Consider the following 17515-nt stretch of genomic DNA (forward strand, 5'->3'; position numbering starts at 1 on the left):
CTGATTGTTGTACGGTTTTTGTAAAGCAATGTGCGAGACAAGCTATGAAACATGGCCTCGTTGTGGTCCATCCCTTCTCGGTTTTTACCGTCCCCTGGTATCCGTGCATCCTTCTCCCACCGAGCTGTGTCACCTCGGACTCAGAGGTGCTCACTGAGGCCACAGACGCCAGGGTGCAAGGCCTCCAGGGACGCTGAATGACCCAGTCACTTTGCAACAGCCCCTGGAGCAGTCACTGAACTAGCTCTGAACCTACCCAACGGTCCTGCCCTCCAGGTCTTTCCTTCTCATCCCTGAAGGTGCCACAGAACTGGAAAATGCCACAGTGGAAGGCTGGCCCCAGCCCAAGGGGCTCTTTCAGGAAGGGCCTGGGAGAGGGTAGGTACTGGCATGGCATGCCAAGAGTAGCCTGAGGCAAGCCTCCCACCCCCAGCAGTCACGGGGATGTTTCTGGCTGTTCTCCACCCACAAACTAGCGCCTCCTACAGCCTTTGCTCATTCCTGCCACTGGAGCATTCAGGCCATCTTCTTTGCTCCTGCTCCTGAGTGATGTCTGCACCTTGGTGGCACAGCTGTGTGCCCAATGACCAGCCATAACAACAGAGGCAGAGGAAGGCAATGTGAATGTCCCAGGACCCCCAACCCTAGGGATATTCAGCAGTCCGTGTGTCCCTGCTGTCCCCATCAGGAGGGGTTTGAGGCTAGGACACGGGTCCTGAGCAGCAGACGAACAGTGGGAGCTAACCCACTCTACCTGGTACCCACGTGTGTGTCTCAGCTGGTGACACTGCAGGCCCTGGGCTCAGCGGTCAGGGCCACGGCCATGCTCTACTTCTGCCCGTGTCCAGGCTGCACCGTCCAGCACCACCAGGCTGTAGTGGGTACTTTCGGGCAGCCACAGCGAGGCTCCCGATGCCCGTCTTCTACAACCACGACCACCCCTCTGCCACGCTGCCTGTGTGGGCTGCTGTCCACGGGTAGCAGTGAGCGTGCCGGTGTAGGCACAGGCCTGGGAGACCTCCCGTCACGCGGCCCACCTGCGCCAGTACCCCCTGGAGCACCGCCAACGCCCTCCTCACCTTCCTGGGGAGGCTGGGCCTGGTGCCCCTGCTCCCCGCCCCGGCCCAGCTCTGATGGGGGCTCTGGGCTGCAGCTCACCACCAGGATAGGGGCCAACTGCCCAGTGGACGAGGGGCAGAAACAGGATGGCAGAGGTATTGAGACCTCTTGATTTATTCAGGTTATTTAATATACAATGACGCAACTGTGACCCCAAAGTGTGCAAAGTTAAAGCCTCCAACTGCAGCTGAGAGGAGAGGGCAGGAACGGTACACCTGGGGATGGCGGGGAGCCAGGAATGACGGGCAGCCTCCTCCCCAGGGCCAGGAACAGGGGGAGTGGCCTGAGGAGCAGGGCCTGGGGAGCCTAGGGCCAGGGGAAGGGGGCAGAGACCTCCCTCTGGCCTAGGTCAGGAGCCCAGAAGTGCCACATGGCTGAGCGGGCAGCAGCCCAGGAAGGGGCCAGAGGCAGGGCCAGGAGAGCACCATTTCTGGGGTGGGGAGTGGGGAGGGAGGTGCCCTACAGAAGCCAGGAGGGGCCACCTGCCCCAGGGGTGGGAGCCAGGCCGGAGCAGGCTGCAGCGAGAAAGACCTGAGGCAGGCACAGGGCCTGAGAGCCCAGGCTGGCTAGGCTCAGGGGGACTGGAGGAGGTGGGGGGGGGGGGGGGTCCGGGGGGCCCCCAGGGCATCCGAGCCCCAGGAACAGTCCTGACTCTGCAGGGGAGGGCCAGGAGGGGCCGCAGACCCTCAGGGGCTCCCCTCCTCTCTCCCTGGAAAGGAGCTGGGGAATCCGTAGTGCAAATCTATGGACCACTCAGTTATGGAGGGAGGCTGTGCTCAAAGGGGCATCCTGGGGTGCACCCCCTCCACTGCCCCGGCTTCCAACACCGTCCTCAGTACAGCCGCTTCTCGTAACTGTGGGAACAAGGCAAGAAGGGAGCCAAGAGTGGGTGTCTGGACCCTGCCCTCTTCCCAGATTCCCTTGCCATTAGGCCTTGGGCTGCCAGGGTGGCCCCACATGGGGGGGCCGGAGGGGGAAAGAGCAGGCCCTGTGCCTCTGTCTTCCCCAGGCCAAGGCTCCTCAAAGAACCATGCCAGGTCCAGAGACAGCCATGCTCCTTCTGGCCACAGCTACAGCTGAGTAGACTGTCCTCAATGCTGGGGGTGGAGACAGAGCTCAAGAAGGCACAGCCCAGTCTCCTGGAGCAAGCTCAGAGCAAGCCGAACCTCTGCTGCCCGTGTCTCTGCCCCACCCCTGCACACACCTAGTGTGTGCAAGTGGCCTAGGCCCCTTGCGGCCATTGGGTCCAATCCAAGACGGGGAAGCCTCAGGCCTGCGGTCAGGGACATCTCTCTGCACCTCCGCCGGAGGAGGGGCTACTGTCGGCTGCCCCCAGCACGGTGCTAGCCCTAGGGTCCCTGTCCCACGATTACACCCCAGTGCCCCCCTCAACCCAGTGTCCCCCACCCCGAGCCCAGGTCCCACCCGCACTGCCCCTGCTCTACTCTACACTTGGCCCCGGGCAGCGCGGTTACTTACACGGCAGAAAGGTATAGCTACGGGAGGATGGGGCAGAAAGAGACACAGGTTAGATGCCCGCCTATGCCTGGGGGGCCAGGCCCTCTCGACCAGGGCGGGGACGCATGCCTGCAACTTGCTGCCAACTAGCACTGCTCCCGCCCACGGTGGCCCCGGCACTGGCCCTGGCATCTGTCTCTCTGCCCTTCCCGCCAGAGGGCTCGTGCCCCCAGCCTCCACCAGCCTGCTCGATGCTGCCACCAGCAAGAGCCCAGCACCACCAGCCCCTGCCACCAGCCACCAAGCTTCTGAGCAAGCAAGGGACTGGGAGCCCGGGAGGGGCTAGCAGCCGCGTCTCCCATGCCCTGCTCGGGGAGATGCCCGAGGGGAGGGGAGGGGCCTTGTCTAAAGGACAGGGTTCAAGGGTGGGCTAGGCCCTGCAGGAAAGGGTGATGGGGTCATCCTGCAGCAGCATCCATCCCTGGAGCAGATGGCCCACGGGATCCCTGAAACCTCAGCTTGGCCTCTGAACCACGGCCCCACCTGCCCGACCCAGGGCCAGCCAGATGGGGCAAGGAGGCCACCACACTTACGAGTGCAGGCCATGGACGCCACCCTCGATCTGAGCCGACATGGTCCGCTTCTCAAACTTGAGCTCCCCTGAATACATCATGGACCTGAGGGCGGGTAGGTGGAGCAGGTCAGGGACACCACAGGAAGAAAGAGAGAGGAAGCAGGGAGGAGCCAGGAGCCTCCCAGGTGTCCCCCCACCAGTGCCCCGTCCCGCCCACTCCAAGTCCCACTCACCGCAGGACTGACAGGCTACGGGCACCGATATCCTGGCAGCCGTGCTGGATACCTGCTATGAGGTAGGGCACGAACTTCTGAATGGAGCCTTTGTCCTGGATGGAGCCTGAGACCCCCTGTGCGATCTTCACCTTGTCCCCCTCACTGCATGGAGGGCGAAGAGACTGAGCCAAGCCGCCCACTATTCAGGGGAGCCCACCCCCCCTCTCGAGGGTACCAACAGAGGGGATGCCACCCAGAAGTCCCCCCCCCACCCCGAAAGCAGCCACTCCCCGGCTGCCGTGTAAAAGAGCCTGCGTTCTGAGTCAGATGGCCCGGGGGCAACCCCACGTCCGCTGCCTGTACCCTGTGCTTCGGTTTCCAGAACTATAATAGGGGGGACTGGGCACCGTCTTGGGAAGTCAAAGGCGGTGGTGGAGGCTGAAGGGTTACGGGCCGATCTGCCTGGGGGCAGGGTTCAGAAGCAGGGCACCTGAAGTATCGTTTCTGGCTGCTGCTGCTCTTCTCCATGGCATCCAATGAGCCCATGCCCCGGTATTTCTTGAGCCTCACCCCATCCGAGAAGAAGTACTCGCCAGGGGCCTCCGTGGTGGCGGCGAGCAGGGAGCCCATCATCACTGTGGTGGTCGAGGGTTAGTGCCTCTGGCCCCATAGATCTCCTACTGCCCTCGCCCGGCTCCCAGCCCCCCACCAGCCCGCCCAATCCCCAGCAGACCCCCTCACCTGTGGAGGCTCCAAGGGCCAGGGCTTTGACCACATGACCCACGGTCTGGATGCCACCATCAGCGATGACCGGCACCCCAAAGCGCCGGGCATACTCGGCCACCTTGTACACAGCAGTGCCCTGGGGCCGACCGCAGGCCATCACTGCGGGAGGGTACACAAGTCAGAGGTGCCAGCGGCAACACAGGAGCCAGGGGTGGGCCCCTTTCTCCTTGTGCCCGACCTCTGGGAAAAGGAACAGGGCTGGATGGTATGTCTGAGGCACAAGACGGGTGGCAGCAAATAACACAGGGTGACTGTCACTCCAGGGACCCCTCCACCCATCACAGCACTGTGCGGGATTCTGAGGGGGGTATGCCAGTACTGGCCTTCCGAGTATAGCGCCCCCACCCCAGACTGGTGCGTCCCCAGCATCAACCTCTCTCATTTGCAAAGCCTGATACCAGGGTTGGGTGCTCACAGCCTCCTTGGGGATACTGGGTTGCATTTCTTTGAGTTTAGTTGTCCAAAGCCTTCAACTACAAGGTTTTGCGTGGGAATTCTAAGGAACTAGCACTTATTGAGGGCTGGAGATAGAGAAGAGGCCTTCTCTCCAAGTACACGTTGTTTGTCTTGACCCTGTTGCATCCCGAGATTTAGAACAGTGCCTGACACATAGTAGGTGCTCAATTAATATTTAAGTTACTGAGGAAAGGCCCACGTTTTACCACAGCGGTCAGCTAAGGCGAAGGGTAGAAGCTTAAAAGCAGAGGCCCTAAAGACCAAATGGGCCACTCAGTGTCCTAGAGAAATGACTCTCACTACAGGGGCCGGATACATCCCCTCAGGTCAAGCCAGGACCCACAAGTCAGACACCAGGCTCCAGGGAGCACCGCTCAACCACACAGGGACACGCGTCAGGGTCTCACACTGCCCCACTTCATGCTCAGGAGCGCACCCCGCAGAAGGGCTTTGTGACTGAATGGATCCCCCTCTCCCACTGTTGCCACGTGGCCATAAGGGCGTGTATGTCCTTTCACAGGCAGGGACGTGCTGTCTCCATGCCTTAAGCATCTGCCCGTCACAAAGCTGGTCCAAACTCTGAGCTGGCTTCCAACAAGCACCTCAGAGAAGTATTCACATCAGCCTCGGACCTCCAGATCGGGCCTTCCTGACCAGAATCTGAGAAGCAGGCTGGCACACACCCGAAACTCGTAGCAACCTTATCTTCCACCAGCCTCCCCTGAGTCAGTGGGCCGGACGGGCAGAGTCCGAGCCCAGGTCAGCCCCGAACCCACCATCCCGGGAAGGGGCCGGGCGCAGCAGGCATTTACCGCGCATCTGTGCGACGAGAGGGGGCCCCCAGCGCCTGTGGAGGGCCAGTGGGGTGTTCTGATTGGCATCACTCTCCTGACACCTACCTTCTTGGGTGATGCAGATGGAGCCACAGCCCATCCCCACACGCAGCCCGTCCACACCAGCATCGATCAAGTTCTTGGCCTGAGCTGCTGTCACCACTGGGGGTGGAGGGGACGGTTTGGAGGAGCGGGGAAAAGAGGAACAGTGTGAGGATGGGATGCCCCTGGCTTGCCCTGGGGCTGCCTGGGACCCCAGTCTAGCCCCCCAACCCAGAGTGACCACGCCCATTCATTCAGCCCCCTGTGCCCGTGCAGGAGCGACGCCGTCACCTAGGGATGCTGAAGGCCAGAGAAGTTACACAGCGAGGGGGCAAGGGCTGGGGGCTGACAGGGGACCCTGCACTCACCATTCCCCCCAATCACCTGGAGCTGGGGGTACTTCTGCTTGATGTAGTGCACCATGGCGATCTGATACACAGAGTTCCCTTGGGAGGAGTCCTGTGAGAAGGGGGACGGGAAAGCTTAGGCTTCGATGGCTAATAGTCCTCACGGGGGGAGGCGGGGATCACGAATGAAAAACTCCTGAAATTGTATGAAAAATGTCATGAGAAAGCTCTTCCCCTGCCCCCACCGGGGAAAACACTTGACGACTCTCAGCAGACTGAGTCTCAAAGAGGCCTGCTTTCCCCAAAAGGTTGAGCACCACTGGTTCATAGGCTCAGAGCAAGGCCCCATCGTACCCACTGTGTGGACTGGTCCTCACGGCAAGGAGATGTTGCCTGGGGCTACATCCCGTTCCCACCACTCACTACCAGACGAAATTACTGAATTTCTTCAACCCTGGCTTCTTCGTCTGACAACGAGACCTGGTATCGTACCTCAGGGAGCTGTTGTAAGGTTAAATGAGTTCATCTACATAAAGGTCTTGCAGGATCTGGCAAGCGGGAGGCTCTCGAAGAACGTGAGCTAGAAGTATTAGGGTCAGCTTACGAGAGCAGGGGGCCCTCAGAGGGGACTAACAGTTTGTTCTGAGCCGTCGGAGTACCAGTGACCCTCCTAGTTCCGATTCCAAGCTGAGGGGCAAACCTGAGTCTTCATAAGCTTCTACTCTACGAAACCACCCTGCTCCAGGGCAGTGCCCGTACCAGCACAATGACGTCGGCGCCTGCCTGGGTGAGCAGGTCCAAGCGGTACTTGTCATCCTCACGGGTGCCCACGGCCGCCCCGCACAGCAGCTGCTTCTGGGAATCCTTGGAGGCCAGAGGGTAATCCCTGTTCTTCTTCAGGTCAGTGCGGGCAATGATGGCCACGAGCTCATCACGATCATTGACAATGGGCAGCTTCCCTGGCGAGGAATGCAGAGGTTAGGTGAAGGAGCAGGCCTCTCAGGGCGGGGGTGGGAGTAGGGGACAGTGAGGTCAAAACAGACCAGGCTGGAGATCCCACTGAAGTATCCAAACCAGCCACTAGGGGACAGCCCCCGCCCAGGAAATGCTCCTAGGGACCTGGACCTCTTCCCAAGGAACAGGAAGCAAAGAAACCTCGCGGCCAAGTAGGTGCCAGAGCTCTTCCTGCCCTGTGGCCTAACCAGGCTGGGTGGGTGGCCCCTGAGCACTGGCAGCCTTTCACCTGCTAGGCCACAGGCCACAGTGGTCGAAAACTCCTAACCAGGGCACAAATGTGAGGCTGTCCTGCAAGGAGGAACATGTGCCCTCCCCAATACCGCCCCTAAGAAACAATCCACTATGAGCCACGGAAGCATTTCCCAGTGTCTCCCACGGGGACCTGATGAATATTATGTCAGCAGCCCCAATGTCAAATACATTTAATTACAGGACTTCTCAGGGCCTTCAATAAGCTGACACACAATTTCTTATGGAATAAGGGGGTTAGAAAGCAGCATGTTTCAGACTTTTTTTGTGTGTGTGATGAGCATTTCACAGGACTGGCTATTTGGGGAGACATACTGTGGAGATGCTGAATAAGGACGTCAGGATTCATGCTCCAGGCTGGGATTGTCTGAACCTTCCCAAGGCCCAGCCTGGTTGCTGGGACAACCTGCAAAGCTCTAAGGAGACAGGGGGCCTGGGGTACAGGGAGCAAGTCTGGGGGGTCTTGAGCTTTCCGCTTACTCCCAGGTACCTTTCTTGCTGCGTTGCAGGATCTCATTTGCCTCTTTCAATGTCACACCCGCCGGAGCCACCACCAGCTCATTCCGCGTAGTCATCACCTGTGGAGCCAGGAACATTTGCCTGCGGGTTGGCAGGTGAGAGAGAAGGGAGCCAGGCCTCCCTCTGGTCCCTGGTCACAGGAACCAGCGTGAGGCCCCGAGATGTCAGCCATGCCCCAGCCACACTCCTCCCTGCCCTGGAGGTACCTCACTAAGGAGGGTGGTGTGGTCCTTCTCGGCAAGAAAGTCAATGTCTCGGGAGGTTACGATGCCCACCAGCTTGCTGCCCATGGTGCCTGTCTCAGTGATAGGGATGCCCGAAAAGCCATGCCGGATCTTGGCCTCCAACACGTCGCCCACAGTGTGTGAGGGGCTTAGCACTACGGGGTCTGTGATGAATCCCTGTTCAAATTTCTGTGGGTAAAGACAGGGGAAGGAAAAGGCTAGAAGTCGTCGAGGTGGTACACAGCCACACCACAGAGAAGCCAGGGCCCTTAATGGGGAGAGAGGGTGGTGGGAAGATGAGGGCTGGGCCCCGTGTCCCCACCGTGGAGACGAGCAGACAAGACCCCACGGCCGTCGGCCAGGGGATGCACCAGCCTGCAGGGCTGGCGTGGGAGGGTAGGAGGATCTCTACGGAGGCGGCGGCCAGGTCGCATCTTCTTTCTGGGGACAGGCCTGGTACTTGCCTTGACCTTCCGCACCTCATTGGCCTGGAACTCCGGGGTGCAGTTGTGGTGAATGAAACCAATACCGCCCATCAGCTGGGGGTGGAAGGGAAGCATGATCAGAGCCAGGGGCCCACACTCTCACGCTGCAAACCTCCCTTCTGAATCCAGCCCACCCTGTTCGGTTCCCCAACCCTGGGTCCCCACCCAGGTGTCTGACTCACAGCCATCGCAATGGCCATGTCAGCTTCGGTCACAGTGTCCATTGGGGAGGAGATCAGCGGTGTCTTCAGGGTGATCTTCCGAGTCAGGGCTGAAGTCAGGTCCTGAGAATAGAGGCAGGGTCTAGGTGAAGAGTTTTACCATTCACTCAACAAACATTTATTGAGCCCCTATGGGCACCCAGCACCAGGACAGGCCTGCAGCTATAGAACTGAACAAGGCAGGTGAGGCCCCTGCTATCCCTCCTGGAGGTTACATTCTACTTGGAAAGAAAGGTGACAAACACGAAAAACACATAGGAGATTATCTCAGTCAGGATAAAGGCTCCAAAGAAAGACAACAAAGAAAAGTGGCCACCGGAAGAAGGATGTGGTGGTCAAAGCCTCTTTCTTGGGATGTGAAAGTGAGAACCAATCAAAGTCAAAGTCTGAGGGGCTGTCGTTGCAGGCAGAGGGAGCTGTGTGTGACACCTGCCTCTGGTTCCAAGTCTTTCTGAGGTGTATTTAAGAAAGAAAAAGGCTAGTGCGGTAGGGAGAAAAGGGAGGGGCGGGAGCTAAGGGGTGAGGATGTGTCGCCTTGAAGGCCACAGAGCGGAGCTTAGATTTGACTCCGAGATGAGAAGCCACTGGGGGGGCGGTTAGGGTCTCAGGCAGAAGAGAGACACGATCTGATTTATGTTTTAAAGAGGTCACTCAAGGCTCCAATGTGGAGAATGGACTCTACGTGACGAGGCCTGAGGCAGGGAGGCCACCGAGAAGGCCACTGGACAGGGCCAGGTGGGGCCAGGACAGGGCCAGGAGGAGAAGGCACGGGAAGTCTATCAGGCATCCAGGAAAGTAAGTGACTAAGGGTCTGCCACTCGGAGAGAGGTCAGGGCTGCAAATACACATTTGGGAAGAATCTGCCTCTGAGATTCAGGCCAACAGCTTGTGGATCCTAGCCCCCAATGCACTCACAGACTTTGGCATATAATTTTTGGAGATCCATAGGCCCTTGAAGCCCATCCACAGATCCTGGTTCAGAACCATGGCCCTGCAGTCTAGAAAACTCCCCCGTCTCCTCCTTCCCCCACTGTACCACAGGGCAAGAGCCACAGCCTTCCTGACACAGGCCGTAGGATGGGGACATCCTGAATGGCCAGTGGGGGGACTTTTCCATCCCTTTCTTCCTCGCACCCCACTCAGGTCTGGCACAAAGCCAGAGAGCTTGGTAAACTTTGTTAAACTGAACAGCTGAACCAAGACTTCCCGGATGCTGTCAAAAAAGACATATCCAGAATAGCCCGAATTTCCCCCTAAAAATCTGTCTGCGTCAGCCCTGGCAAGCAGGCTGGACATGAGTTTCCCCAACATAAAAGCGATCCAGGTACACTCAGGCCCTTTGGTCTTTCATGAGAATCAGACCTAAATAAATGTCGGTAACAGCAACAAAGGAAACTATTTTCTCAATGTGCACAAGTTCATCACAGAATAAGCTAACTTTTCCATGAAATGACTTCTACTCATCAGCACTTAACCCTTGGCTTCTGTGATTTTGTCACATACTAACTGTGTAAAGGACATTGTTCATTCACTTGGCTCCTCACTCATCACTTGGCCCCTCCAATAAAGCGAGGCCCTGTGTTTCCTTGTATTTGTCCAAAATCTAACTCTTTCAAATCCTCTCGCCAATTCCTGTGCATTATGGATCCACAAACAAGTCTGTCTGCCTCATCCAAAGTCGCCATAATTTTACTGGCTTCTGTCATGTCCTTGCTCAGCATTTCAGACAAAATCCAATCCTTCCTGTCTAAGGTAATAAGGCCGCCACACCCACGCCCATCTTCTTTCGGGCCTTTTGGAACCTCACCGTGGGCGCTGTCAGGGACAGCCCTCCCGCTCTGTGCCTGGCCCACCACTCAGCGTACCCCTGAATCCCCACACCTGCCTCTGCCCCATTAGACATAACCCACTGCACTGTGCCAGTTTCTCTGGCAGAAATAAAGGCTACATTCCCAAGAAAAGTCTCCCCCGCACCCTGCCCCTGAGCATGAAATCAGCCTCTTCTGCCACACACATAGTCCCTCTCCCCCAGGTCAGCAGAACAGATACTCACCACCTCATCAGCTATGAAGTCTATGAATCCTGGGAGAATCAGGAAGTCGCTGTGAAGACAGAAAAGTGAGTGTTATTGGGTGGGGAGGGGTACCCGAAAGGGCCAGGGCCTGCCATGCCAGAGGAGGCAGCATGGAGGTGGGAAGAGGGGCAGAGACTGGAGCCCTCCGATCCCTGCCGTTCCCTGGTCAGGGCTGAAGCACCCTCATGCCCCCCCCCCCCCCCCCCCCCCCGCCACTAGCATCTTGCTGACTCCGGCCCAGAGACCCAGAGCCAAAGCCAGCAGAACGTCTGTGGACCTGGGGTGCCACCAAGGCAGTTGGTCCCAAATGTCTATTGCCCTCAGGGCTAAGAGTTCATCGAGGGGCACAGAAGTTCCTGTAATGACACACGTAGCAGATACAGGGCCTGCCCCTGAAAACTTCTCAATCTTCATAGGGGGAGACAGTAAGTAAACATAGAATGAACCCGAAAACAATTTACTGGTGCAGCATGGCATGGACACCACAGAGCACGGGACACGCTGCACAGCCCGGTGCCAGGGCTGCTGAGTCACACAGGGTTCAGAACAGTGTGGAGGGACCCCAGGGGGCTGAGCGTGAGGCAGGTTCTGATAGAGCAGGCACTCCACGCCAGTTGAACTGGAGCGACCTACAGACACGGCCCGGGATGCGGAAGGGAAGGAGGGGGCTTACAGTTGTTAGGACCAGGATGCTGGGGCCCTTGCCAAAGTATGACAGCTGCCAACCCTAGGGTGGGCCACGGTCACAGCAAACCCCAGAAGGGGAACGCAGGCCTGCATGGGTATGGTAAGGTGCCGTGCCATAGGCCCTATGGGCTCAGTCGGCCTGAAATCACAGGGCCTTCACGGACTCACCCAAAAGCAAATGCTCCACACTTTAGGAACACTCCTAACTGGACTAAGCAAAGAAACGGCACCCCAAATGCAGGAACGAAAAGCTAGAGGGTGGACGGGAGGGGTGGGGTCTTTAACCTGCCCCAGACCTAGAGAAATTCCTAGGAATTTCCCTAGGGAGTCTTCCTAGAAGACTCCAGTGAATGATATAGCAAAGAGATACTTTCTCCTCCTCCGTCAAAGACCACCAAACGAATAAAAACCCCTAACTGCCCCTGCCCTTGGCAGCCTTTCTGTCGAGTGAAGAGGCCTCTGTAGCTCACTGAGAGGCAGGACAAGAAACGCGGGAGTCAAGGCCCCTTGACATTTTCTAAGTATTATACCCATCCCTCACCTGGCCCATGCCTTAGCCCAGGCAAGAGGAACCACTGAGGAGTGACTGGGAATCCTGGGGTCTAGGGAAATGGCCTGTCAAGCAGGAACACTTATAGGCAAAGGCAGGGACTGGCAGGAGACAGGGCAGAGATGCTTTCGGGTCGCCAGCATCCCTCGTCCTCCTGGTCCCAGGTTCTGATGCTCTTTCCTGGCATGGACACAGTCCTGCAGCCAGGAGGAGAGCTAGTGCCAGGCCCGCAGCCCGCAGGACAACTGGCCCAGAGCCCACGGAAAAGCAAACTAAGCCAGGGGCAAACAGATAGGTCGCACCCGCCTCCAAAATCCCATATGGGGTGGGCTTGGGGTGGTAGTCACATAATACTAATGTCCCCGGGGGCACTAGTGCTAACCTGTGGGCAAGCAGGGGCACAAGTGGAAGGCTGGATGGGTCCCTGGGAACAAGGAGCCATCCCAACTGCCCAGCTGGGCCTCTCCTGGAGGCAACACCCAAGCAGCTGCCTTAACTGCACTCCAGGGTCCCTTCTGCTCTCATGTGACGCTGGGAGCCAGAGGGTGTCCTGGACCAAGGTCTGGAAAAAGTCTCTCCGTAACTCCCACATCTCCAGTTCCTACACACCCCAAGTCCCCTCCACGGGGCCAAGATGCCCAAGAGAGGAGGAAGGGGGCAAGCCGGACCCGGATCTGGCCATAAACGGGGCAAAGCACCGAGGGCCCGTGATGTCGCTGTGCCACGTCCGTCTGCTCTCAGCGCGGGCCTCCTTCCTTCCCTTGCCCAGCCCCCTCACCCCCCCCCCCCCCCCCCAGTCACTCGAATCGGGCGTCACCGAGGGGGGAACCGTGCACGTGCGGCGCCAGGGCCGGGGGATCGCGGCGCGTTGGTGAGTGCACCGGTGTGGGGCCGAGGCCCCCGGGGCTTACTTGTAGGTGAGGCCGTCGGCGTTGGCGAAGAGCTGCTGCGCGGTGAGTCCATCCTCGGGCACGTAGCCGGTGCCGCCGCTGATCAGGTAGTCCGCCATGCTGCTGGGAGACACCGCGACCCGACATAAACACCCGCGCGGGCCGCCCCGCTGCTGTTGCTGCTTTCGCTGCTGTCGCCGCCGCCGCCGCCGCCGCCGCCGCCGCCGCCGCTGCTGACGCCGCGCCGCGGCCACGCTGCCGCCGCGGGCCAGGCGGGCCGGGGGCGGGGGCTGCGGCAGCGGCAAGGCGGGCCCGGGGCGCCGCCCTCTCCTCCCGCCCCTCCCCCCGGGAGACCGCCGCCTCCGCCCCGCACCGCACAAAGGCCCGGCGGAGCCCGGCCCAGACGCCGCCGCCGCCCGCAGTGGCACAGCGGCCCCGCGTACCGGGCGGGGGAGGGAGTGTGGATCCAGCGGGGGAGGGGACTGAACCAGGCCGGGACACGCCCCCTCCACCAGTTTTCGTCCCGCCTCCTAGGCCCCCCGCAGCGCCCCCTTTGCCTCCCCCCCCCCCCACCTCCACTCGCTCCCTACCTGGGTGGCCGATACCTGGCGCCCTCCCGCCCCCCCCCCCCACCCCGAGCCTGCTGGCTCCCCCGCAGACCTGAGTCTCTCCTTGTCCTACTCCCCACCCCCAGGGTACCTCTAACACGGTTTGCCTTTACCCAATACTAAGGGCCAGACTCTGATCAGGGCTTGGAGCCCTGAGAAACTGGTTTGGGCTCACAGCTCCCCAACACACAGGAGTTTGTGGTTGTGCCCTCCCAGCAGTGTGGGTTCCCATCTCCCCCAGCATCATTCCTAGGGGGCGGGTATTCTTAACAATGACACTCCTTGACCTTTAGGAGGCCTTGAAGCCCTCTGCCGTTTATAAGGCATTTTTCATAAATGATCACATTTACTCTACAATCCATTAACTGACAATTATTAGGTATTCCCACTTCGCAGATGCAAAACCTTCAGTTCAGAAAGCAAGGAAGGATGAGTACTGCCTCTGATTCCTGATCCAATGCCTCCGTCTGCCATCCCTATCCCCAGCTCAGAAAGTGGTGTGTATATCAGGGTTTTAAGCCCACAGAAGAAAGTTTGTTTTTATTTGGGAGCGTAGTGTGATAGGATGGTGAGGGAGGATCATAGGCCTGGCTTAGGCAAGTATGCACACAAATTAGGACAGAGGCTATGGAGGTTTTGAGGATTTCCCAAAGCAGAAGTTTGGTGGCCCTGTGGGCCCAGCAAGACCCAGATTTCTACATGGGGGCACTAAGATTTGGTAGCAAATTGATTCACATGGGGAGAGGAGGGGTGGCCGGGGGGCAGACCCTTCCCTCTGTGTGACCGGAACTGCTCACACTACTCCCTGACCAAAAGCTAGAGAGCAGACCCCCAACCCAAATTCCAGGGTACCCTCCCTCCTCCTCCTGTGGTCCCCACAGCTTACTTCTAGGTAAGGGAAGAGAAAGGCAGGGCAGGGACACAGTCCTCCCCCTGGCAAGGTAGCTGTCTGTGGTGCTCCCTCCCTCTCTCCCCAGCCCTGGGAGGCTGGATTTGTTTACCTCTCCGCAGTTTGGTGGCAGCCAGGCCCAGGGGAGGCTCCCTAGGACGCCCAGCCTCCCCCAGTGACACCCCTGGACCCTGCCAGGAAAATACAGACTGTTCCATCTGTATGCAGAGGGGAGGGGGACCTTCCCACAGAGCTAGGCCGATGAGGCCCATGAGGCTAGTGCTGGAGGAGACACACAGATTCCAGTGTCCTCTTTCCTCTTACTGTGAGGGATGAAAACATCACAGGCCCCCCTCCCCCAAGCTTCCCTGCCCACCAGTGGAGCCCTGAGGAGGGCTCCTGATGGGGATTTCTGAAGGCGCTCTGGCACTGGAAGGGAGGGAGTGGGCCTGCCAGAGTTCTCTGCTGAGTAGGGGTTGGGGCCAGCTTGCCTCTTCTGGCTTCTCAGCACTCATGGACTCAGCCTGAGGGCCCATGCCCTATGGGAGCACCTGAGGGGCACAGCACTAGGACCTCTCATTGGCCATCTGGAGGCAGAGCAGTGAGACAAGCCAGAGAAAGGACCCTAGCCATTCAAAGCTACTCTGGGGCATTTTTCTAGCTGCAGAAAGGCCATTGCAAGCGCAGAACACAGCTTCTCCTGTGGTCTCTCTAGATCTCTAAGGAACCTGCTCTGGGGCACTATGCTCTACAGCAAGGATCAGGAATGGATACGGTACTATTCAGGATTCCACCAGAGCTGGGGCCCAGGACGGCAGGTGGATTCTGCCATCTCAGATGACCTTAATGTGACATCGGCCCCAGCCCAGAACTTGGACCCAGGGGAGGAGGCTGCCAGGCTGAGTTATGGGGAGGGTCATTTTCCCAGTGATGACAGACCTTATGGTTCTACTCCCCTTCTGCTGCCTCACACCCCCTCCTGCTTTGACCTGTGTCAGGGCTCCTCATTACTCTAAGCTGCTGGGCTCAGCCCTGGGTTAGGCTGTCCTTTTCCAGAGACTGTTAATCCATCCCCGTGGCTTTCCTCCTCCCTCTTCCTGATCTTCCCCAGCTGCTTCCTCCATGGGGAGGAGACACCGAGGCAACCAGTGGGCCTTGTCAGCCTGAGGAAGGGCTTTTGGTCCCCGGAGGCTCCCCACCTAGCAGCTGTGAGGCCAGGACGGCAGAGGAGCAGGCCTAAGCCCCTTCTTCAGGGCCATGGGGAAACAGTGCCCAGGCTGGGAGCCTGGAGATCTCTGTCTAGGGCTGTTTGAAGGGACAAGAATTCAAAACAATTTTGAGGGAAGGGTGGACATGAGGAGAAGAGGTAACAACAACAATGTTACAGCACTGTTGAGCTGGGACAGGGGACGTGGCTTGCCCAAGTTCAAGCCAGGGAACAGTAACACCGGCCTCAAACTCAGGACCCAGGATTTCTTATCCAACCCTGTCCTCTTCCCACAGCTCTAAGCTAGTGATAGCAGATGGAGGTCTAGGCGGCAGGTTTGGAATCTCATTACACCACCTGGCTGGGGCTCAGGTTTTACACAGGTTCTTCCCAGACTGGCGGGGGCGGGGGGTGAGGGATGGCCCCTTTGTGCACAAGTACAATCTGGAGAAGGAACGCTACTTTGTGGCCCCAGCCTGAGCTCTGAAATGATACTTTTGCAATACCTGTTCTAACCAAGGCACTGCCTCCATCAAGTGCCCAAGTGCCCCAGCCTGTTCCCTCAACCTTGTCTGGCCTCTCCCTATCTATCACCCTGGACCCTGCACCCTAGAAGCTGGGTTTCCTGGATGCGGGGAAGGATAAGGCTGCCTGAACCTGAGTCAACTCTAGAGAGGCAGCCTGTGAGGGCAGGAGGGGCCAGGCTTCACCCAGCAGCCCTTAAGCCTTTAAAAGTTCTTACATAAGCTGCCAGCCCCTGTGCCGAGCTGCAGGGCTAATTCCCCCAGACCACCCCCCCCCCCCCAACCGAGCTTCCAGGTCACCTCCCCAAGCTGCTGAGCACCAACAGATGGGGCAGAGAAAGAAGTCCAAATCCTCTGGACCGGAAGGACAGTGGGATTGCCTTTCAAGCTGTGATACAATGCAGAGATTAACCACTGTCTCCTTTTCAGCCGGTCTCCCCCCGGGGCCCAGCTCAACACCCCCACTCTTCCTCCAGTGACTCTTACAGACCCCAGCAGGCTAAGGGCAGGAGGGGGTCCTGAATCTTAGAAGAAACCCTGAGGTGAGCTGCACTGGCAGCCTCGTCAGACCTCAGCGAATGGTGAGGAGGGGACAAGTGTCCTCACCCGGCTCTGAGGATGCATCCATCTGGACACCTACACCTGCCAGTAAACTCTGGAGATAGCTCTGGGAGGAAACAACTAAAGGAGGAGTAAACAGTTTTGGACAGGGACTCCAACAAGCACTGTTTGAACCCCAGGAGTTGGAGCCACTTGGACCAGGTATCGTCGGGTGGTGTAGTGGAGGTCCGATACAGAGCTAAGATTTTACGGAGCGCTTTCCTGACCTGCTCCCATATGCAGCGCGGCACCGAACCCTTTGCCCTGCGCCTGCCCGCATCCCCCAACCAAAGCCAGGTGCGTGGCGTCGGAACCCGGTTTCAGGAAGTTAGGGGTTGAGGAGGTTAAAGGGCAAGGGTGCTGGGGCCTGCCCTTCCCCTCCCCGGCAGCGTCGCCCGGTTCCCGGAGCCTACGCGCCCGCCCCGGACGCGCCCCGCGCGCTCTGCCCTGGGCGTCACCTCTCGGGCTCGTAGCCGGCCTGCAGCAGACGGGCGCTGTACCGCTGCGCCGCCGTCTCATGTCCGGGGTGTTGCCGGGCTCCGGGCTCCGGAACAGCGGCGGCTCCCCCTCCCTGCAGCGGCAGCGGGAGTAGCCCCGACCCCGCTAGAGGAGCCAGCGGCCCCTCCATACGGAGGCCGCGGCTCCGGGCGGGCGGGAGCCTCTCCGCCTGGAGGCTCCCCGGGCCCCCGCTGGGGAGTGAGCGCCGCCCAGGCGGGTGCCGGGGAGGGGACTGGGCCTCAGGGGGTGGGGCCTGAGAGTCGGGGGCGGTGCTTGAGTGCCGGGGGTGGGACATCTAGGGAGAGGAAGGTGCGGCCCTGGCAAGGTGTTCGGACCCAGCCTGTCTCTCCCGTCCTGGGATCAGTGAGGGGATACCGGGAGATGACCGTGGAACTGCAAAGGAACCCGCCCCCACTATCACTTTTCCCGCCGTCTGGACCGTC

The 17515-nt window shown here is 59.2% G+C and overlaps 1 protein-coding gene across 2 annotated transcripts; it reads right to left on the reverse strand.

The window, feature by feature from the left end:
- Positions 1-1215: 1215 nt before the first annotated feature.
- Positions 1216-17289, reverse strand: IMPDH1 (inosine monophosphate dehydrogenase 1). 2 transcript variants are annotated; one of them, XM_047850569.1, is made up of 15 exons: positions 17033-17289; positions 12768-12866; positions 10599-10647; positions 8507-8608; positions 8304-8378; positions 7822-8028; positions 7587-7674; positions 6590-6789; positions 5852-5942; positions 5508-5603; positions 4108-4251; positions 3857-4001; positions 3385-3528; positions 3171-3254; positions 1216-1973 (listed from the first exon to the last, which is right to left on the reverse strand). In XM_047850569.1, exons 1-15 carry the CDS (start codon positions 17200-17202, stop codon positions 1952-1954), a joined length of 1716 nt encoding a protein of 571 aa, XP_047706525.1. In that variant the 5' UTR covers positions 17203-17289; the 3' UTR covers positions 1216-1951. The 2 variants fall into 2 exon arrangements, with proteins under 2 accessions (XP_047706525.1, XP_047706524.1); XM_047850568.1 differs by having other exon boundaries at positions 12768-12869.
- Positions 17290-17515: the final 226 nt, after the last annotated feature.

The sequence above is a fragment of the Prionailurus viverrinus genome, chromosome A2 (genome assembly GCF_022837055.1).
Source record: "Prionailurus viverrinus isolate Anna chromosome A2, UM_Priviv_1.0, whole genome shotgun sequence".
Lineage (NCBI taxonomy): Eukaryota > Metazoa > Chordata > Mammalia > Carnivora > Felidae > Prionailurus > Prionailurus viverrinus.

Excerpts from the sequence above, each read along its gene's own strand:
- IMPDH1 (XM_047850568.1), bottom strand. The coding sequence starts at position 17,202 with ATGGAGGGGCCGCTGGCTCCTCTAGCGGGGTCGGGGCTACTCCCGCTG. Across the intron at positions 5,943-6,589 it reads GCGCCGACGTCATTGTGCTG|GACTCCTCCCAAGGGAACTC; the intron begins GTACGGGCACTG and ends CCCTTCTCACAG. Across the intron at positions 4,002-4,107 it reads GGCCCTTGGAGCCTCCACAG|TGATGATGGGCTCCCTGCTC; the intron begins GTGAGGGGGTCT and ends CGACCACCACAG.